This window comes from Pan troglodytes, chromosome 11 (genome assembly GCF_028858775.2).
Source record: "Pan troglodytes isolate AG18354 chromosome 11, NHGRI_mPanTro3-v2.0_pri, whole genome shotgun sequence".
In the NCBI taxonomy this organism is placed as follows: Eukaryota; Metazoa; Chordata; class Mammalia; order Primates; family Hominidae; genus Pan; species Pan troglodytes.
This window is the reverse complement of record NC_072409.2, coordinates 27,720,093-27,744,325: the sequence shown is the minus strand read 5'-3', so window position 1 is coordinate 27,744,325 and position 24,233 is coordinate 27,720,093. Positions and strand designations below refer to the sequence as shown.

Here is a 24,233-nt window from a genome sequence, read left to right as displayed (position 1 = left end):
GCAGAAACCCTACAAGCTAGAAGAAATTGGGGTCCTATTTTTAGCCTCCTAAAACAAAGCAATTATCAGCCAAGAATTTTGTATCCAGTGAAACTAAGCTTCATAAATGAAGGAAAGATACAGTCTTTCCAGACAAATGCTGAATTAGCCACCACAAAGCCAGCACTACAATCTCAAATGAACTCTAAATCTTGAAACAGATTCTGGAAATACACCAAAATAGAACCTCTTTAAAGCTTACATCTCACAGGACCTATATAACAGTGACACAATGAAAACAACAACAACAACAACAAGGTATTCAGGCAACAAATAGCACAATGAATAGAATAGTACCTCTCATCTCAATACTAACATTGAATGTAAATGGCCTAAGTGCTCCACTTAAAAGATACAGAATAGCAGAATGGATAAGAATTTCACCAACCAAGTTTCTACTGTCTTCAGGAGACTCACCTAACACATAAGGACTAACATAAACTTAAGGTAAAGGGGTAGAAAAACATATTCCATACAAACAGACACCAATAGCGAGCAGGAGTCGCTATTCTTATATCAGACAAAACAAACTATAGAGCAATAGCAGTTAAGAAAGACAAAGAGGGAGATTATATAATGATAAAAACACTAGTTCAATAGGAAAATATCACAATCCTAAATATACGTACACCTTAACACTGGAGCTCCCAAATTTATAAAACAATTATTACTAGACCTTAAAAATGAGATAGATGGCAACACACTAACAGTGAGGGACTTTAATACTACCCTGATAGCACTAGACAGATCATCAAGACAGAAAGTCAACAAAGAAACAATGGAATTAAACTATACCCTACAACAAATGGACCTAACAGATATTTACAGAACATTCTATCCAACAAATGCAGAATATACATTGTAATCATCAGCACATGGAACATTCTCCAAGACAGACCATATGATAGGCCACAAAACAAGTCTCAGTGAATTTAAGAAAATAGAAATTATATCAAATATTCTCTCAGACCACAGTGAAATAAAACTGGAAATCAACTCCAAAAGGAACCCTCAAAACCATGAAAATACATGGAAATTAAATAACCTGCTCCTGAATGATTGTTGGGTCAACAATGAAGTCAAGATGGAAATTTAAAAATTATTTGAATGGAACGATAATAGTAACAAATAGTGAGACAACCTATCAAAACCTCTGGGATACAGCAAAGACGGTACTAAGAGGAAAATTCATAGCATTATCTGAAAAAGCACATATAGACAATCCAAGGCCACACCTCCAATTCTCCATGCAATTGGTGAAACAAGAACAATCTAAACACAAATGCAGAAGAAGAAAAGAAATATAAAAGATGAGAGCAGAACTAAATGAAATTGAAATGGAAAAAAATACAAAAGATAAATGAAACAAAAAGCTGGTTCTTTGAAAAGGTAAATAAAATCGATAGACCATTAGCTAGATTAACCAAGAAAAGAAGAGAGAAAATTCAAATAACCTTTATTAGAAATGAAATGGAAGGTATTACAACTGATACCACAGAAATACGAAAGATTATTCATGGCTAATATGAACACCTTTATGGGCATAAACTAGAAAACCTAGAGGAGATGGATAAACTCCTGGAAGTATACAACCCTCCTAGATTAAACCAGGAAGATGTAGAAACTCTGAGCAGACCAATAACAAGCAGCAAGATTGAAATGGTAATTTTAAAACTGCCAAGAAAAAGCAGTCCAGGACCAGACAGATTCATAGCTGAATTCTATCAGACATTCAAAGAAGAATTGGTACCAATCCTATTGACACTATTCCACAAGATAGACAAAGAGGGAATCCTCCCTAAATTATTCTATGAAGCCAGTATCACCCTAATACTAAACCAGGAAAGAGCATAACCAAAAAAGAAAACTACAGACCAATACACCTGATGAACACAGATGCAAAAATTCTCAACAAAGTACTAGTGAACTGAATCCAACAACATACCAAAAATATAATCTACCATGATCAAGTGGGTTTCATACCAGGGATGCAGGGATGGTTTAACATATGTAATTCAATAAATGTGATACACCACATAAACAGAATCAAAAACCAAAATCACGATCATCTCAGTAGACATAGAAAAAGCATTTGACAAAATTAAGCATCCCATTATGATTAAAACCCTCAGCAAAATCAGCATAGAAAAGACATACCTTAAGGTAATAAAAGCCATCTATGACAAACCCACAGCCAACGTTATACTGAATGGGGAAAAGTTGAAAGTGTTACCCCTGAGAACTGGAACAAGACAAGGATGCCCACTTTCACCACTTCTATTCAACATAGTACTGGAAGTCCTAGCCAGAGCAATCAGACAAGAGAAAGAAATAAAGGGCATCCAAATCAGTAAAGAGGAAGTCAGAATGTCACTGTTTGCTGATGATATAATCTTATACCTAGAAAACCCTAAAGACTCATCCAAAAAACTCTTAGAACTGGTAGATGAATTCAGCAAAGTTTCAGGATACAATATTAATGTACACAAATCAGTAGTTCTCCTATACACCAACAGTGACCAAGCTGAAAATCAAATCAAGAACTCAACCGCTTTTACAATAGCTACAAAAATAAAATAAAATACTTAGGAATATATCTAACCAAGGAGGTGAAAGACCTCTACAAGGAAAACTACAAAATACTGCTGAAAGAAATCATAGATGGCACAAAGAAATGGAAACACATCCTGTGCTCATAGATAGATAGAATCGATATTGTGAAAATGACCATACTGCCTAAAGCAATCTATAATTCAATGCAATTCCCATTGAAATACCACCATTACTCTTTACAGAACTAGAAAAAGCAATCCTAAAATTCATATGGAACCTAAAAAGAGCCCACATGGCCAAAGCAAGACTAAGCAAAAAGAACAAATCTGGAGGCATTACCTTACCCAACTTCAAACTATACTACCACGCCACAGACACCAAAACAGCATGGTACTGGTATAAAAATGGGCACAGAGATCAGTGGAACTGAATTGTGAACCCAGAAATGAAGCCAAATACTTACAGTTAACCGATCTTTGACAAAGCAAACAAAAGTATAAAGTGGGGAAAGGACACCCTATTCAATAAATGGTGCTGGGATAATTGGCAAGCCACATGTAGAAGAATGAAACTGGATCCTCACCTCTCACCTTTTACAAAAATCAACTCAAGATAGATCAAGGACTTAAATTGAAGACCTGGAACCATAAAAATTCTAGAAGATAACATCAGAAAAACTCTTCTAGACATTGGCTTAGGCAAAGACTTCATAACCAAGAACTAAAAGCAAATGCAACAAAAACAAAGAAAAATAGATGGGACTTGGCCGGGTGCATTGGCTCATGCCTGTAATCCCCGCACTTTGGGAGGCCAAGGCTGGCAGATCACTTAAGGTCAGGAGTTGAAGACCAGCCTGGCCAATATGGTGAAACCCCATCTCTACTAAAAATACAAAAATTAGCTGGATGTGGTGGTACGTGCCTGTAGTCTAGCTGCTCTGGAGGCTGAGGCAGAGGAATCACTTGAACCTGGGAGGTGGAGGTTGCAGTGATCCTAGATAGTGCAACTGCACTCCAGCCTGGGCAACAGAGCGAGACACCATCACGGGAAAAAAAAAAAAAAAAAAAAAACCATGGGACTTAATTAAACTAAAAAGCTTCTGCACAGCAAAAGAAATAATCAGCAAAGTTAACAGACAACCCCCAGAGTGGGAGAAAATTTTGCAAATAATGGATCTGACCAAGGAGTAATATTCAGAATCTACAAATAACTGAAACAGCAAGAAAAAAAAAAATCCCATCAAAAAGTGGGCTAAGGACATGAACAGACAATCCCAAAAGAAGATATACAAATGGCCAACAAGCATGGAAAAATGCTCAACATCACTAATTATCAGGGAAATGCAAATCAAAACCACAATGTGATATCACCTTACTCCTGCAAGAATGGCTATAATAAAAAATAATAGATGTTGGCATGGGATGTGGTGAAAAGGGAACACTTTTATATTGTTGTTGGGAACGTAAACTAGTACAACCACTATGGAAAACAGTGTGGTGATTCTTTAAAGAACTAAAAGTAGATCTACCATTTGATCCAGCAATCCCACTACTAGGCATGTACCCAGAGGAAAAGAAGTGATTATACAAAAAAGATACTTGCACATGCATGTTCATAGCAGCACAATTTGCAATTGCAAAAATATAGAACCAGCCCAAATGCTCATCAATCAACCAGTGGATAAAGAAAATGTGAAACATATAAATACACACACATACATACATATACACACACACCATGGAATACTACTACACATACATACACACACACACACACATATACATACCATGGAATACTACTTATCCATAAAAAGGAATGAAATAATGGCATTCACAGCAACCTGGTTGGAATTGGAGATGATTATACTAAGTGAAGTAACTCAGGAATGGAAAACCAAACATTGTATGTTTTCATGCATAAGTGGGAGCTAAGATAATGAAGATTCAAAGGCATAAGAATGACACATTAGACTTTGGGGACTCAGGGGAAAAGAGTGGAAGGGGGATGAGGGATAAAAGACTATATATTACGTACGGTTTACCCTGCTCAGGTGATGGGTGCACCAAAATCTCAGAAATGAAAAAAATTTAAAAACTACAACAATGTCAAATTCTTTGTATTAATCCTCCTATGCAATCCCACTGCCACTTGAAAGGCAGTCTTCAAGTACTTCTGAAAAATACTCATCCCCAAAACCCAGGCAAAAAATTTTGATTCAGTAACCTAAATTGTGTGTCCGGCATTTAATTGTTTGTTTGTTTGATTGCTTAAACTTCATAAGTGATTCAATGAATTTCGAGTTTTAAAAGCCACCACTTTAACTGATCTGGGGTTTCATGTATTGCTTCAAGCCTAGAAAATCTCCACCATTATGTCTTCAGATATAACCTCTCTGCTCTTCCTTCTCTTCTCTACTGCTCACACTCCTGTAAGCATATATTAGAGCTCTAAATCTGTTCTTCCCATCTTTTAGTTAATCTTTCACATTTCTGTCCATCTTTCTCTCTGGCCTCAGGGCTGTATGATGGCTTAAGTGCCATCTTCTGATTCATTAATTCTTCCCTTGACCTTGTCCAAGCTTGAGTTTATCATATCTTTTGTGTCTCTGTTTGTTATTATCAATTTCTAGCATTTCTACTATTATATGTATTTCAATTTTGCCTGTTTGTTTTATAATTTATTTTTATACATATATTATTATTTAAGGTTCTTAAACTCCTTTTGAACTTCTTTGTTTTCTTCCAGAGTAAATTAATCCCCCAGTTACTGAATTCATTAAGTTGAAAATCAATTTATTCTTGCTTAGCAATTGTTTTCCTAATGTGCTTTGAAATTATGATTTGCCACTGTAAATCTTATCATCATCTCTCTGAAATGATTTATTCCTTTTCCAGTAATTTTGGGGGTTGCCCTCTACTTCCTTCATTCATATAAGATATTTCAGGGAGCAATTGTAGGACCCTATTCTGTAATGTTTTGACATTCAATCCAGACCCAGTCACTAAACCGTCAAAAGCATAACACATGTTCTGACTACGATACTATGACTGCTTTGGTTTCAAGCAGCGAGCCTCCAATCCCCCATCTCATATAGTACACTTCTAGAGAAATCAAACTTCAAGCCCCTTTCTCTGTTTATAGAATTGGAACTCAGCAGTGACTACTTATCTGTTGTGTTTTATCTACTTTCTTATACACTGAGATATTCATCTTGTTTTTTAATATGGCTTTGTCTTTTTAGGTAGCAAAAAATTATATCTTCATTATTGCTATGTACTTATATTCTAGCTAGATGACTGAATTGTAATATCATAACACCAACTTGAGTAGTACTCTTTGTGCTATAATTATTATATATCATCATATAAATTCTATCCAGCTGAATATATAAAAATAAAAATTTACATTATTGCTTGAAAGAGGTCAAAAGTATTGATGTTTAAAAGTGATATTTTTATCCATCTAGAAAACACAAGAGTATCAACTCCAAAGCTACTTTAACTAATATGATAATTAATCCTATTTACAAATAAAACGCATACTTATGTACACATATATTAACAGTTTTCCTATATAGCAGAAATAACGCATCAGAAATTAATTGAAATAATGGCATTCACAGCAACCTGGTTGGAATTGGAGATCATTATTCTAAGTGAAGTAACTCAGGAATGGAAAACCAAACATTGTATGTTTTCATGCATAAGTGGGAGCTAAGATAATGAGGATGCAAAGGCATAAGAATGACACATTAGACTTTGGGGACTCAGGGGAAAAGAGTGGAAGGGGGATGAGGGATAAAAGACTACATATTACGTACAGTTTCATTCTTGTTAGGTGGATAGAAGTGGGAAAAGGGTCTTATAGATAGTAAGTATAAAGAGATTGGTTTTGGTTTGATTTTGATTTACAGATATTCTCTCTCCTTTATAACACAGTTGATCAAAATGGATTGCTACTATGGTACTGAGTTTCTCATAAATAAAACTTTTCAAGAAAATTATGGATTACTATTTACCTTGGATGTTGAAGTGAAGTGAATAAATTATATCTCAGATTAGTCCAATAAGAGCAGTCATTGATTATTCTAAATACCCTATTGGACAATTCCAACAAAATAGGATGAAAATGCCCCACTAATGCAACTGGCAAATAACTTGTTTAACAATAAGTGTGTTCTTCTTTCTACAAGAGACTGTGCTGGACTTTAGAGGAAAATAAAGCAGCAACAAAAGTCTGATACTAATCCCAATTTAATTCTAGCCCTAACCTCCCTAAAGAAGATTACAAATCAATTTGGAAGACAAGAACAATGCATTACATATAAAGCAGTTAAATAAAAATTTAGTAATTAAATGGAAATAAAGACTATGAAGCAGAATATTTTAAAATTGATAAGTGGTAAAACAATAAGTTCAGAAGTCAAGAGTGATCCTAGTAGGCTAGGCAAGCAGGATATGTGGAAAAACTAGGACTACTGTTTGAGCTTGAAATGACCAACAAATTAATACAGTGAATAACTATACCTGAGCTTAAATAGGCCTATAGACTTTTCTTGCATAATATTCTCTAATTTAAAGTAACCTCAATTGTGTGTGCATGCATGTAAATGTGTGTATGTTAATGCATAAACATATATAAATTTGTATCTATAAAGAGGTATAATATATTTGCATTAGAAAGAAATTTTGATAGTCTATAACTGAAACTATAATTTCTGGTAGAACTTCTAAGCTTCCTCCCAGGAAAATGACAAATCTTAGACATTCTTTCATGTCTTGAGTTCATCCACTGTAAGTAAACAGTGGATGAAATAGGTGTATTCTTTCAAAATTTTGCACTGCTTCCAATCCCAAATAAGGCAAAATGAACAATAGTAGCAACAATAACTTCAAACTGAAAAATTTCAAAGGAAAATTAACATTATCTAAAATTGAGCCTACGCTCAAAGTAGAGTTCAAGTATAGTCCTGTATAGATCATGGAGCGAAACTGAAAGGAGACTCAGAATTGACCTGCAGTTGCCCTTGAACCCTGACAAAGAACACTCTAAGAGAAGAAAATGACAAGTGAATATAATTCTCAAAATTTACTAATGGAAAAGGTTTACTGATACTCTTTAACTTTAGTGGAATAAAGTTTTGGAGATACCGCAGTTGCAGAATAAAGACACTTAATATCCCTATAAAAACACCATGGCCATCTCAACCACTCTAAGTTACTTGGCTGATAAAGGAAAAAGAAAAAGAGAGAGGGAGAGAGTTTTTGTTTTGTTTTGTTTTGTTTGTTTGTTTTTCCAAACTTAGAAACAAACACATTGTTCTGGGGCTCTAGAAAGATGTGTCCAGCCCGAAGGCATTCAAATGCAATTTTTCAAGTCTAATCTGGCCCAGTCATGGACCTTCTTTCATTTCTCCTGACTGAGGTTTGTGATACAGACAGGGAATCTGCAGTTTCCTAATGTCCAGATGACCAGTTTTAAATATGAAACAAACTAATATTTATCCAATACCTGTGCTTTACCAGGCACCGTTACGAAGATTGTAAAAAAAAGATTTCTTCATTTGAAGGTACATTTGACAGACGACCTCTAAATCTCCTTTTAACGATAAATATATTCAATTCAGAAGTTTTAAATAGTTTTTGAACTTGATGCTTATAAACAAAAACCAAGAATGTACCACTGAGTTGATGGAGGTAGGGAAAGTTCAGACAGTAGAATCTAAATGAGGAATTACAAATTCACTTAAATGTAAGGGGATTGGGTGTTAAGTGTAAATATGAGACCTTCTCATTGGGAAGACTCAATGTCTGAAAAGGGGGTTGAATTTCTGGCTCTGCACCTGCAGCAAATCTCCAAGACTTAGATCCTTTGTCCGGAAAATGGGCTAATTTTGGCAGGGAGGAAGTGAAGGGTTTCACTATTTATTTATGACAAATATTCAACACTCACAATTCTCTCCAATCAGAAGTTCTTTGAGATGCTGTTGGTCTTGACCAGTCAGAGAATGGAGTCATCTGACTCACCCATTCTGAGAATGGTCCCACAGACACTATAGGTTTTAAATTGGCCATTAAACCTGCCTATAACCTTGTCAACCTTGGCTAAGTTCATCTGATGGACACATGGTCCTTGGCACCCATGATGCGGTTGCTGGCGGAACATTTCCACTGCATGTTCAGGTCCACAAACTCAGGCTGGATAATATCAATTATGTTCAATTACAGAGACATGGGGAGAGTTAAACGAGATCAAGTAAAAAATGTGCATGAAAATATCCATAATCTGTGAAAGACTATGCAAGTGTATTATCATCATTGAGTGTTGTTAGCAATAGCATGGCCATTTTTTACTTACAAATAAATATTGCAGTTGACGTATTACTAACTCTAAGAAAGGTTCAAATTTACATGAACAAATAAAACTTCAGGAAAGAAAACTAGAGTTCCACTTGGGGACTACGTCTGACATGGTTATGTTAAACATTTTGGAACAATTAATTTGGTTTTGTTGTCTCTCTTCTAGGATTTTTAAACATTTATAAATTCTCAATTCTTTCTATTCAATCTAAACATTTTACAATATCCTGTGGACCTTACTTCCTTAGTAGATTCCCAGAAGGTAATGATTTGCTCCTTTCTGCTCTCCAAGCAGCTTCTGTGTTGGTGCAGAGTTGCAGATCTCTGTTGGTGGTAGGTTCTATTCTGCAGAAACCCCCTAATCCTCTGTTTACCACAACATGAGTCTATTGCCATAGAAATGATAGCTGAGATCCCAGATTGAACACCACTGACTTCACAGCAGGGCCTGGTAAGAGGAGACTCTAAGCTACAAGGGGGGAACGCAATGTATGAGAATAGTAGGCACTCTGTAGCCTTGAAAGAAAGGGTAACTGTCAACAATAGAATAAAAATTCATGAAAGAGCTACATTGTTAGGTATGCTGTAGTTTATTTTCTGTATAATACTGCCTGGCTAAAAGTAATCATTCTGAAATCTTATGTCATTTAATAGTTTGCTTTCAAAAGGTCTGCAGTTTTCCTTGATTGCATTTGTTTCTTATTGAAATAAGAAACAAGCAGCTTCTAATTAATCTTGTTGCACAACTGATGTTTCTGTGGTCAAAGATTTCCCTTTTCATGATGTGTTGTTTTGTTTGCGTGTTTATTGTGTGTGTTTGTTTTGTCTTGTTTTTATTAACAGAAGAAAGTGAACCCGAACAAGATACTAAAGGTATTTTTTTTTCTTTCTGCATGGCTTCTTTTTAATTGTGTAGCTCTTTTCAATTGTTTATTTTTGTTGACCTTATAAACAGCTCTAAGTGCCATTTTTAAAGAAATAACAAACAATGTATGGGGAATATTAAGTCACAGCACTTAACGGTGTTGTTAGATAGGCTTCTTTATTATATAATATGCTTACTGACCATTTGCATTTCTTAAGCAAGATTGAGTTAAAAGTAATGTTTAAATTTGGTGTCTCTGGAAATACAAACAAAATGAAATGAAATAAATCAGCATGAGAGTATAAATCCCACATAGATTGGAAAAGAAAGATACCCTTTGACTAAAAGACTTTTGGTGGGGGTTGGGGGCCTTTACAGTCTTTGGATAAATGTTAGGATGTCAAGGTGCCAATTTGGTTTTTATTGTGATGATTTCAACAAGATCAGGAGTATTATGCAATTGCTCCAAATCAAGAAAAATTAAGTTATTTTAATTGCACAGAGACATATGTTTGTAGTGGAATATGTTTAGAGGAAAATAGCTGGAAATTAAATTTGTATGTGAAAAATTCTACTTTTTCCCCAACAGTTTTCTGTCAACAGTTTCTGTTTTCTGTAAAAAAAAAAAAAAAGAAAAAGAAAAAAAAAAGGTACCTTGCATTCTGATTAAGCCCCAAACTTTGTGCTCTTCTAACCTAAAATTTGACATTTGGGGGATGAAATTCGTGAGTTCTCATGTAATAGAGTTGACTGTAGGAATTAATCTCAAACTGGTATTATTTAAAACAGTACCTCTTTATCTTAGTATCTCATATAAAGTACAGATAATGTTTTCTTATTTTTAAATACCAGGTTGCTTACAATTAAATACAGGTAAAAAAGCATTTTACCTGGTCCTATGTGAATTTTTTTTCTTAATTTATTCCTATCAGTCATTGCTGGTTTGAAGCATGTAACCTAAAAACCCTTTTCAAAGGAAGCTAGAAAATAACAAAAGAGGAAGGGAAAATAAAATCCATGGGAGCTCCTTGTGTCCTTTGAAATAACTGCTCAGAAATAGAAATTGATAAGAGACTTAAGTATTCCTCTGGCACTGCTCCCTTACCAAGAAAAGAGAGGTAGTTCATCTCCAGCCAAACCACTCATTTATTTCAGGACTTAACATGGATGCCCTGTCCCTTGGGCTTTTTATTACACTCCAGTGCAATTTCAGAGTGAATTATGCCTTTATCTTTTTACTATACCTTACTCCTTAAGATGACAATCAATAATAAAACTGATTACGTATCTGAAAGTGCTTTGAAATAAGGAGAGAGAGAGAATATAATGTGGGTATGTTATAAAAGATTTTAGAATTGCTGGATTCTTGAGCCCAATTTTGAATATAGGATTCTCCACTTGCAGTTAGCCTGCAAGTCTGCTCAAGAGACATTAAAGCCCCAAACTCATGAATAGATCCCATGAGAGAAAACCCAGAGTTAAATATATTACCTGGTGTCTATTTTCCATGTTGCAGATGCACTTGCTTACCCACAGGAAACCAAGTGGTTTAGGGCTCACAGTGAATTGGAGAAGGATGGATAAGACTATGTACAGAAAGAGGGGTTTGATGATTTTTTTGTTTAAAAATCCATATCAAAACAGTTATAAATGCTTTCCAACTTACTAAGTAATTTAATGTTCCTTCTATTAAGTGGTTTAATTGTTTATGTAACAAAAACACTTTTATATTCTTTTATGCAAATAAAACACAAAATAGGGATATTCTATGCCCATTTTATTTAATAAGAAACATGTCATATAACTTTTTAAATTGATGACCTAGAATGCATTTTCAGCTTGTGACTACCACTGAAATAATGGGATTTACTGTTGACTTGTGTCCAAGTTTGTTATTGCCGGTGTATTATTATTCATGGAGGTTAATCTGGCATTTATTTTTAATTGCAACTGACTTTATTGTTTACAATGCTTGAAAAACATGTCAAAATTTCCCTCATCACCTTTTTACCTTTCATATTTGAAAAATGGTAAATTTGAGTATTATGCAATTGCTCAGATAGAGTTGGGTAAAAACATATCAGCTTTATTGCTGATAAGGCTGGAATGAAAAATAAAGATTTCTATTCCATGTGAGAATTAGACTAACATAACTGATGTTTCCTCATCCTCTTCCTCCCCACCCCACTCTTTCCCCTTCACTCTTAGTTGTAGGATGAAGAAGCCCTGACCTGGTAAACTTACTTACACACATCAACCCTATATCCTTCTTAGATGCAAGAGAGCTGGGAGACTGATAGCTCAGAATAGGATTGAGATACACATAACATATCCAAGTCCCTTCCCCCAACCTTACCAGAGAAGTCATCATGTTCGTTCATTTATTTATTCGTTCACTCAGCAAATATTCATGGAGTGCCTACCATATATATATATATCATGCAGGGTTCTAGAAATAGAGACAGATATGTAGATAGATATATAGATTGTATCAGTCAGCTCATGTTAAAAAGCAAAGCAAACCTTGCCCTTGTGATGCTTACATTCTAGAGAGGAGAGACTGACAAAAAACAAACAAGCAAACAAATAAATCAGTAATTACCAAATGATTCAGATAGTGGTGTTATGATACAATACAAACAAGGGTAAGGGGAATGGGGATGAGAAAGTACTATGATAAGGAAACATTTGAGTAGAAACCCAGAAGACATCTGCTATCTCCTTTGAGAAGGGAGGAAGACTGGGAGGAAGGGTGAAAACTAACTTTCAATACTGAAAAAAGGGGGTTGAGGTTCTATTTTATCGTTTAGAGAGCATGTGAGAGTGCAGGAGAAAGCAGCTTCCCTTTAATCCCTGGCCTTATTGTCCTCTTAACCTAATCCACTGCACTTAATGAAACCCATGGTCAGCCATAGTATATCTGCCCCCTTCAGGGAGAAGTTTATCAGCAGTCTCATATTCATGAAGCTACCTATAATGTCAGCAGTACTCCTGTACCTGCCTGTGCCACACTGGAGCCCCCAGAAAGTTCCCATGGAGGGCAGAGTATTACATTAGTTAAATTAATTCCAAAGTCACGTTGAATTGACTCTGTTTTATTTACCATCCCACACTATGCTTAGTTGTGTTGTGCAATGTGGATAATCAGAGGTTTCACAATAAGCCCAAATGATATTCCAAATAATATAATAACAGCCAAAAGAAAAAAAACTGCTATAAATTAGGACAAAATAAAACCTTTCCGATTACTATATTTCCAAGAAGAATTTAAAGTCCCCAAATTAAAACTCTTGGCTTTATAAATTAAAGCAGCAAAACATAATCGAAATTACATTATTCTCCAATTTTTTATTCTGCTCATCTTCAGCCAGAAGGCTTTCATTCAAAAGGCGTTTTTGATTCAAAAAGTTCAAGGGTATAGTCAATGTTACTAGAACAGTTTTCTAGCACATATGAGGTTGAAATGTGCTAGATTTTCCAAATCTCTCAAAGATCCTGCTTGTTTCAGATTCTCGGGCAGTGGGATCCATAGATGGTCATGCAGTAGTCCCACACTCAAAAAATTTAGGAAACACAAGCATAGCCCCAACCCCTACAAGAGTTATTTTAGCCAGATGATGCACATGGACTCTAAGTCTCCATTATTGTAACCAGAAAACATTAGAAGAGTACCTGGACGCACCCTCACTACAATGCCTGTCAGTGTTAGTTGTCAAGAGTCTGTAACGTGTGAATTTAGATTAAGTTGGGAGAATAAGAATCCAAGCAGAGGCACACATTGCATTTGGGTGATATGTCTCTTAAGTCTCTTTTAATCTATAATGGATCACTCTTTCTTTTTTACCCCCTAATGCTAATGATTTTCCCTGTTAAATATCTGGGTTTGATTGAATTGCATCTCCATAGTGTTCTTTGAAATGTTCCTCAACCCTTTAATTTTTGTAGATTGTTAATTGGACCCCAGGACTTACTTAAAATCAGGCTCAATTTTGCTTCTGGGGGACAGATTCAGCTTCCTTTTAAACATTTGATAGCATTCTTTGTTATTTTTTAATGATCTCTTTTTGCCTTGAAGACAGCACCTTCCTTGCATTTCTTTTCTCCTGGTTTTGGGCCCCACATTTCTATATCTAAAATATCAATATCAAAAGATAGGAAGTCAAATTAATTTAAATCTGCAAAAAGCCCCCAATGGTCAAACAAATCAAATGTTCCTTAATCTCTTTAAATTATGCAATGTTTTTTAAGAGGTACTCAACAATCAGACCAACTGGAAACACTACTCTGGACCTGTTCTATCATTGTCCTGCGTATCTCTTTATACTTATATATGGGAGAGCACATGTGGTCTCCCATACTTTAGTTTAGAATCCAATATTCACAAATTTCAATTTAACTAGAATTAAGTTTCAAAGCATTGTGCTAATTGGGGCTTCATACTCTAATATTATATTCTGTGCTTAAGTCCTAGAAATCAAAAAGTAGGAGCATAAAATATACTTACAGTATAATAGGCCATCCAAAAGATTCCGTAATAGTTTAAACAAACACTGAATTTGAAGTCAGAAGACTTGAGTCCAGGTTTCTCACTCATCATTCTTGTTACCTTGGGAAACCAACTCACTTAAATTAACAAAGATTTGGTTTCCACTGCTATAAGATAAGAACAGGAATCTAGCTGATCTCTGGAGTCTCTTCCAAGTTTAATGATTCTGTGAATCTAAGTACCCTCCAATTTGTAATGCATTGTGAGCCTCAATCCCACTGTTTAGTTAAAGGTAAAATTTCTTCCTACATCAAAATAACTTCCTCTTACTTAATCAGTGGGGATTCAGGGTCAGAAAGGAATAGAAATTACTCATTCTGCTGCCTACACTTTATCTAAAATATCCTTTTTTTTTTTTGCCCAATATATCATCTGAAAAGTTTGACACAATTTGTCTGCCCTCCCACTATGATACAGTTGAGGGTGTAAAGTGTAACTATTTGATTAATTCAATAAAATACTATCCTGTGCTTGCTCTGGTCAGGAACTCTGCCTGAAACAATACAGCAGTCAACGAAAGGCAAGGCTTTTGGCTTCAAACAATCTAATGGGAAAGGGGAATAATAGACAAGTAAAAAATAAATAAGGTAATTTCAGATAGTTGTAAGGTCTGTAAAGACAATAATGTAGGCTGATGAAAAGTGAATGGGGGGAGGATTACACTTGATGTTGTGTGAGTAAGAAGGACCTTTCTGAGAAAATGTCACTTAAACAGAGACTTGAATGATTCAAGGAACCTACTACTTGAGGATCTGGGGGATGAGTGGTCTAGGCAGAGGAAGAACAAGGGCAAGTTTCCATGTTAAGAACAAGCTCAGTGTGTCCTTGAGTGGTGAGAAATGTAGGGTTATAACATAAAGGGCTTGGAGGCTCGGCCATGGCATGTGGTATTATCCTTAAAACAGAGCAAACACTGAAGAACTGCACACAGGGGAACATGGTCTAATTTGCATTTTTAAAAGACCACTCTAGCTTGACCATTTCCTGCAGGAGCGTCACTCACCACTTCTGTCTTCCTAACAGTTTTTGCCAGGATCCTGCGGGCTCCTGAATCCCACAATGTCACCTTTGGCTCCTTTGTGACCCTGCACTGTACAGCAACAGGCATTCCTGTCCCCACCATCACCTGGATTGAAAACGGAAATGCTGTGAGTGTCATGTGTGTGGGGACTTGTCTGGGGAAGACCCATTGGTGGTGAACTGCAGGATAGACCATATAGTTGTAGTTACCCAGATCTCTGTCATTGGTCTCACCTACACCACTTTTCAAAGCCTCCCAATATCTTTGTCCTAGAAGCCATTGCCATAGAAATCAAACTCCAAGAGTTTGCTTCCTTCCATGTATCATGAGGAATACTAGAAAACCAATTTCTTTCTTTGTGCCTTTGTGTAAATGGGAAGTGGTAATAATATCTTCCCATATAAGTAAAATAATTTTTGTAAAACTCATCACTGAAAGATTAGTTCCCTGCCAGAGGCTACCTTGATGGAAAGTAATCCGGAGTTAGAATCAGTGTCAGTTCAGCATTCTTTTCTTCATTTTCAATAGTGGTAATAATAACTGATGTATATTAAGTAGTTATTTTCAGCCAGGCTCTATTCCAAGCACTTTACCTACATACATTTATTTATTTATTTATTCATTCTACAAATACGTATTGAGCTTCTGAACATCAAACACTATTCTAGGCCCTGTGGATACAGGAGTAAACAAAACAGGCAAAGTTCTCTGCCCTCAAAGAGCTTACCTTCTCATGGGGAAATATGGGAAAATATATGTTGTATGTGTATGGTGTCAAATGCCATAGAGAAAAATAAATCAGGAAAAGGAGACAGAAAGTTCAACCTTAGGAGAAATCAGAACTCTCCTACACTGTTCATGGGAATGGGAATTACTACAGTCACTATGGAAAACAGTATGGCGGTTACTCAAAAAGCTAAAAATGGAATTGCCGTATGATCCACCAACCCACTACTGGGTATACAGTCAAAAGAAAGAAAATCAGTATATCTAAGAGGTATCTGCACTCCCATGTTTATTGTGGCACTATTCACAATAACCAAGATATGGAATCAAACTAAGTATCCATCAATGGATGAATGGATACAGAAAATGTGGTACATATACACAATGAAATATTACTAATCCATAAGAAGAATAAAATCCTGTTATTTGCAACAACATGGATGGAACCGCGGGACATTATGTTAAGTGAAATAAACCAGACACAGAAAGAAAAGTATTTCATGTTCTCTTTCATAACTAAAAAAAATTGATCTCATGGAGATAGAGAGTAGAATGATGGATATCAGAGGCTGGGAAAGGTAGTGGGGAAGGGGGGATAAAGAGGGGTTGGTTCATGGGTACATAAGTTAGAAGGAACAATATTGAGTGCTTAGTAGCTTTATTAGTCAGTTCTCGCATCGCGATAAAGAAATACCTGAGACTGGGTAATTTATAAAGAAAAGAGGTTTAATTGGCTCATGGTTCTGCAGGCTATTCAGGAAGCATAATGGCTTCTGCTTCTGGGGAGGCCTCGAGAAACTTACAATCATGGCAGAAAGCAAAGTGGGAGCAAGACATCTCACATGGCCAGAGCAGGAAGGAGAGGAAAGGTGCCACACACGTTTAAACAACCAGATCTCACAATTCACTCACTCACTATCATGAGAACAGCACTGAGGGGATGGTGTTAACCCATTCATGAGACTTCTGTCCCCATGATCCAATCACCCCACGCCAGGCCCAACTCCAACACTGGGAATTACAATTCGACTTGAGATTTGGTGGGGACACAGATCTAAACCATAGCAATAGCACAACAGGACAACTATACATAGTTCACGATATTGAACTACATAGCACAATACAATATTCAAGTATTTCAAAATATCGAGAAGAGTGGAATTGGAATGTTCCTAGCACAAAAAAATGACAAATTACTTAGGTGATGGATATCCCAATTATCCTAATTTGATCATTACACATTGTATGCTTATATCAAAATTTCACATGTACCCCATAAATATGTACAACTGTTATATATCCATAAAATTTTAAATTAAGAAACATTTTAAACAGAAAGTTAGACCTCAGGAGCAAGATTATATTTTTAAAAGAATGATCAGTGAAGGCTCATTCGGACAAAGACATTTGAACAAAGATCTGAAGGAGTTGAAGGGTGAAGTTACATAGATAACTGGGGGAAGATAACTAGACAAAGTCTCTGAGATAATGGTATACATGGCATGTCAGAAAAACAGCAAGGAGACCAATGTGGTTAGTGGGGAGTAAGCAAAGGGTCAAGAGATGAGAGGCAGGCATTGTGGATCCTATAGGCCGTGTGGTCATTTAGACAAATTTGCTTTTATTTGAGTGAGATGAGGTGCCACTGTAGGTCTGTTTCTGTTGTCTGTTTTCCCACTGATTCTTGTTCATTTTGTGTTGTTTCCTTGTGTGCCTAGCTATCTTTGATTACCTGCTGTGCATTGTTTTGTATACAAATATCAGGAACTATTTTGAGGTCTAGATGAAGGTATTTTCCTCCAAAGAGAATTTTGCTTGTTTCTGCCAGGGACAAGAGGTTACTGCTAATCTTGTACCACCTTCAACTAAGCTCAAGGTATGAAGCTCCTTGGGCATCCCAGATAATTATAACATGACCAGTAATTCATTATGTGGACTATTTAACTTGTAGTTCACACTGATAGCTCCCTGATATCTAGTTCTTTTATATCTTAATTTATTATATCTCTTATTAGACTCTTAAGGGCATGAAGTTTTGATTTATCTCCTGACTCCCTAAGGCCAAATTTTCTGGGTTTGGAAAACTCTCTAAGGGTAAATAAGATTTTCTTAGTTTGTTACATCTGTTAAAAATTTTTTTTTCAAAATTTTAATTTTCTCACTGTGTAGCTTTGTCTGAATAACCTAACATCAACATCTGAGACAGAAACTTACCATGGATTTTTATTGTCATTATATAGACTTTAACCACTTTGGTTTGCACTGAGTCTTTAGTTTCTGATACTCTTTTTTTTTTTTTTTTTGAGACGGAGTCTCGCTCTGTCGCCCAGGCTGGAGTGCAGTGGCGCGATCTCGGCTCACTGCAAGCTCCGCCTCCCGGGTTCACGCCATTCTCCTGCCTCAGCCTCCCGAGTAGCTGGGACTACAGGCGCCCGCTACCACGCCCGGCTAATTTTTTGTATTTTTAGTAGAGACGGGGTTTCACCGTGTTAGCCAGGATGGTCTCGATCTCCTGACCTCGTGATCCGCCCGCCTCGGCCTCCCAAAGTGCTGGGATTACAGGCGTGAGCCACCGCGCCCGGCCAGTTTCTGATACTCTTTATGAGGTTAAGAAAATTTATTTTTATTCTTAATTTGATAATTATTTTTAATATAAATATATTTTAAAATCAATAAAACACTTCATCATCAATTACATCCTCTTTTTGATGTCATTTTTCACTTTAAATTGCAAAGTTTCCCTTATATTGAACCATTCTTTCATTTCTGAATACATTGCTTTTTTGTTTAATTTTTTAATTGTGTTGTTTCAATTTTCTGTATTTCTTTCAGGATTATTTGCATCTATTTTCAATAACAGAAACGGTTTTGTCTTTTAGTAGGCTATCATGATCAGGCTTTGTTAATATTTTTCCAATCTTATAGAATAGACTGCCAAGTTTACATAGTTTCCTTTGATACAGAGCTTGAGATGAGAAAGTTGAGATGCAAGTCTTTCTTATACTCCAAGACATTTTCCTCTACTATACCAATAATTACTGCTTCTCTCTTCTCCACATCCTTTCTGTGTAGACTCCATTGAAATGAATTTCTTTCAAAACTTCAATCTTTCTCTTCTTTATGCTCTGCATATGTTTGTGGAGGAAATAGGGGGCCCTATTTTATCTGTCAGGTTATTCTCAAGCTCTAGTGTCCACCATGATTGTCAACTATAGGAACCCACAACAGAAAATCTCATTCGCAATCTCTATCTCACAGGCAGATGCCTCAGCCTGGTGCCATATGCATACATTATAGCTCCCAGAGTTCTTCAATTACTTTGCTGACTTTCTTAAAGTTGGCTCCTGCTTACAGCCCCTGCTATCTGAAGTTTGAAATTTTCCATGACTTTGTAGGGAAAATGTATCCATTCTCCTCTCAGTAAACCTCTTCTTTTGTGCTAGGTTTCAGCTACTTAGTTGATGTTAATTTTTCTATCTATCCAATCACCTCTTTTTATCTTCCAGAATTTGCTGGAAATATCTGATCCTTTGATTATAATACCACCTTTCTATATATTTACTTTTCTTAATTTTGTATTTATCTTTTAGGATTTCAGGTCCATAAACAAGAGTTAAACATGTGAGCTAAGATTATTGTTACTGTAACTCTGATGTTAATGAACATGACTTGCATAGAGCACTATCTTATTATTTTCTTTGTCATTTTAAAATATTCAGCAGAGCAAGTTCTTTTGCTACTATTTAAGCCTACCTTAAGCAGGCTCTGTGATTTTTCTGGTTACTATTAGATGATTTGAAATCATTAACATTATCCCAACTTAGTCATTTAAGTGTCTAGTCCTAAGTAATAACCAAAGCATCCAATGGCATTCACAGTTCCTCCCTTCTCAGGGATATTTCAGCTTAACTTTCATATAAGAAAAAATTGCAATTGGCTTCTTACCTCATGCTCACTCATTCTTCCCCCATTTCCTAGCTGCTCTTTATGACCCCAGAAGGGGTGGGTGGGAGGTAGGGAGGAGCAATAACTGGTGCAAGAGAGCTCTAATTCAACTGATGCACTTGTAAGTTGGCTTTATACCTTCTGTGCCTGCCAGATATTTAAAACTGACTCTTACCCTCATAGACCTATTCATGATTCTTCAGAAATCAGGGAACATTAAGATGATACCAGTGATGCATTTTCCTCAGGCTATCCATCTTTGGCCACATTAGCAAGTCCCCAATTTGTTAGTTGATGGAAAGTCTCTTTGTGTTGGGGTCTAATCAGTCCCCCAAAAAGTCATCTTGGGAGGACTGAAAATGACTCCCAATCAGATCTTCTATAAAACCTTTTTATTGACAAACTCTGGAAGCCCAGACCATTGGACTCTGTCTTCTTTGTTCCTTCCATTGGAGCTGCCAGTCAGCCTTTAGATTTTACAGGTGGGAATTACATACTTGTCTAATGTGTCTCCAAATTGCAAGTGTGTTGGAGTCCCCAAGATCACATTCATGTTTGATGATTCATGAGAAGGACTCACAGATTTTAGATAAGCTGTTATGATTATGGCTTATTGCAGGAAAAGGATATAGATTAAAATCATCAAAGAGGCATCAGTTTTCCTCTTCTAGTGAAGTTGCATGGACAGCACTTCATTCTCCCAGCAACAATGTGTGACAGCATGCATGAAGTATTGTCAACCAAGGAGGCTCACCCTAACCTTGATGTCCAGAGTTTTTACTGGAGCTCAGTTACATAGATGTGGAGTGCTCACATAACCAGTCTTAGCTAGTTTCCAGTCCCTCCAAAGGTCAAACTAATACAACGTGGCCTAGGATTCCAAGTATTCACTATCATTCACATTATTATCATAAACCATCCAGCATTGCCCAAAATCTCAGATATATAAAGATATTCTTATTACACAGGATATTCCAAGGGGCAGAGGTCATCTCTCAGGAGCCAAAGGCCAGACCTTTCTTTGGAATGTGTAGGGTTTGAGCACCTCGAGCCCATTGAGTTAGCCCTTCAACTTTTTACTGCACAGCAGTAAAACACATATATAACTCTCCGGGTGGTCCCATGGAGGATACTTTTATCCCTTAAGGAGATGGGTGCATGTCCAACCCAGTCCTTTGGGTGGATTGAGAATGGCTTTCAATATGGCTGAACAACCCAAACCTTTATAACTCATCTAACTGGTGGCTATTTTCAGTTTTCATTTCCTCCAGGACAGGCTGTCCAACTTTTTGGTATCTTGGCTGTAGTGAACGTATATTATCATATTACAATATAGTAATGGTACCATTTGGAGATCAAAGAAGTGTCCCAAATCGGGACACTTTAATATCCACATCATCCCAAATTGTGTTTAATGCAAGCATCACAACAAGAAAATGGGGGACTTCTTTTTAAGGAAGGCAAAACCTTATGGTATAATTCAAATGATATTAAGTATAATTTCTACCCAATCCAAGGCACATTCCTTCATGGACTTGAACTATTTCATATCTTCATGACTTTCTCTTCTCCAGGATTACATTAGTATTTAGGGCTGCCATAATAGAATACCACAGATAGGGTGTCTTAAATAACAGAATTTTTTTTCCTACAGTTCTAAAAGCTGGAAGTCCAAGGTCAAGGTGCTATCAGGGTTGGTTTCTGGTAAGGCCTCTCTTCCTGGCTTGCAGATGGCTTCATATGGTTTTCTCCCTGTATTCTCACAGGGCTTTCTCTCCTTGTGTGTGCACTTCTGGTGTCTGTGCCTACAATGATGAGCGCCAAAAATCCCAGAGTGTTTTTTCATAACACAGTTCTCATTCCTAAATAGTTTTTATTCCTCTCTTTTATAGACCATTACAAGGTTTCTTCCTCTAAATTAAATAACAGTGACTAAAACTAAGGCAAATACTCTGGAGCAAAATAAAAACTAAAAAACAGCCTTAAAGCAGGAAGTTACCCTGTCACTAGGGCTTGGCATACTGTAGGCTTTAGAAGCATTTTGCGGCATGAAAGAATGGTAACCCTGAGGCATCTCCATGTAATAAGTTAATTTGTATACTGCTTTTAAATAAAGTTAAACAACTTACAGTTTCAGAAAGATAGAAGGGAAGAGCATTCGGAAGACTGGGAGTGAAGTTTCCCGGACCTGAACCCTTATTCAAAGGCGTCTCGACATGGATAACCTCGAGAACATTATGCTAAGTGAAATAAGCCAGATACAGAAAGGCAAATACCAAACGATCTCACTTATTGTGGAATCTAAGAGTTGAACTCATAGAAGCACAGAATAGAATAGTGGCTGTCAGGGATGGGAGGATGGGGAGATGATCATCAAAGGGTACAAAGTTTCAGTCATGCAAGATGAATTAAGTACTGTAGATGTAATGTACAATATGGTGACTACAGTTAACAACACTGTATTGCACACTTGAAATTTGCTAAGAGGGTAGATCCTAAGTGTTCTCAAAACACACACACAAAGGTAACCATGTGAGATGATACTTCACTAGCTTGATTGCAGTAATCATTTCATAATATACATATATATCTCAAAACATCACCTTGTTCACCTTAAATATATACAATTTCTATTTGTGAGTTATACCACCAATAAGCTAAAAAAAATTAAAAGTCTAAATTTTTTTAAAGGAGTTTCAAAAACTAATGCTTTGCTCTATACTTGTACCTGGCCCCACCCTTGTCTCTCTAAAGCAGGGTGCCCTAGGAAGACTGATTGGCTGCAGCCCCAAAAGGTGAGAACTAGGACATAAGACAAGAAAGGGAAGAAGGGAAAAGGAGAGAAGGAAGTGGAGAACAAAGTGTGTCAATGTGTGAAATTTTAGTTGGATGTTGTAAAACAGGAAAAAAAATGCCAAATTCTATGGCTACCCCAATAACAAAGAATGTCTTATGGCAATGACACCCTCCAAGTCATATAATTCATTTATTATTGTCAGTTTCACTATTGTTTTCGCTGAAGTTTTTTTTCTGTTACTTGAACAAAATCATTTTTTCGTAATTTGTTAATAAAATTGTTTCATTTTATCTGTCTATCCTACATCCCTTCAAATACAGTACACAAACAAATGAACGTGCTTTTCCAGCTTGTAACTTGAGTCATGGTAGAATGAGAATTAGATGGGGAGTTGGAAGACTGAGGTTGTAAATGCCCCTCTTTAGTTAATGTGATTTTGGGGTCCGTTTACCACTCAGACACTGATTTTCTCATATCTATCTACACTAACACGGATGTCAGGTGGCTGTCAAAGATGATCTCTAATGGTATAATTAGAGACATCAGGGCTAATGTTCTCTAATTTTGTCCAGTTATGATAAAGTAACTTGGAGTGCCTGTTCTTTACCTCTCTAAGAACGTTTCAAGTGTCATTTAAAATTTGATCCTTATTTGTCAAAGTGTTTTTTGGCTCCTCTGTGGAAACTGTTATAGTCTTAAGCCTGTCAAGGGAGTATAAAGACATCCTAAGAAAATCTGGAGACTGGGCCGGGTGCGGTGACTCACTCCTGTAATCCCAGCACTTTTGGAGGCCAAGGTGGGAGGATTATGAGGTCAGGATCGAGACCATCCTGGCTAACACGGTGAAAACCTCGTATCTACTAAAAATACAAAAAAATTAGCCAGGCGTGGTGGCACGTGTCTGTAGTCCCAGCTACTTGGGAGGCTGAGGCAGAAGAATCACTTGAATCCAGGAGGCGGAGGTTGCAGTGAGCCAAGATTGCGCCACTGCACTCCGGTCTGGGCAACAGAGAGAAACTCCATCTCAAAAAATAAACAAAATAAAATTGGGAGACTGACAATATAACTTCACTAATTTGTCTATGTAAAAATAGTAATAAAGAAAATGGAAAGGTATACAGTTTTTAAATTTCTAGTATTTTCAAAAGATTCATATGAGGTTATAACTGGAAGATAAATGATTATTCTCTGTCGAAGTTTAGGAATAACAAGAGTAGGATAGTTTAAGATAGTTGAGGCCTTATTGAGACCCCAACTTATTCATTTAACATGTGACTCACAAAAAGTGAAAGGCAAAATGGATTTATCACCTCAGATTCTAAAACAGGAATAAAACAAACAAGTGACTTTCATCCAGGAAGAAAGCAAAAGTACATCCGCAG

General features: G+C 36.4%; 1 protein-coding gene across 3 annotated transcripts in view; it reads left to right on the top strand.

Moving 5' to 3' along the window:
- Window positions 1-24,233, top strand: part of MUSK (muscle associated receptor tyrosine kinase) — a 132,130-nt gene that overhangs the window by 51,060 nt on the left and 56,837 nt on the right. For 2 of the 3 annotated variants that reach the window (XM_063787605.1, XM_063787606.1), the window contains exon 6: window positions 15,386-15,510. In XM_063787605.1, coding sequence (XP_063643675.1) covers window positions 15,386-15,510 — 125 coding nt within the window. Of the gene's footprint in view, window positions 1-9,794; window positions 9,825-15,385; window positions 15,511-24,233 lie in introns of all 3 variants that reach the window. The other variant, XM_054658383.2, reaches the window with a different exon arrangement.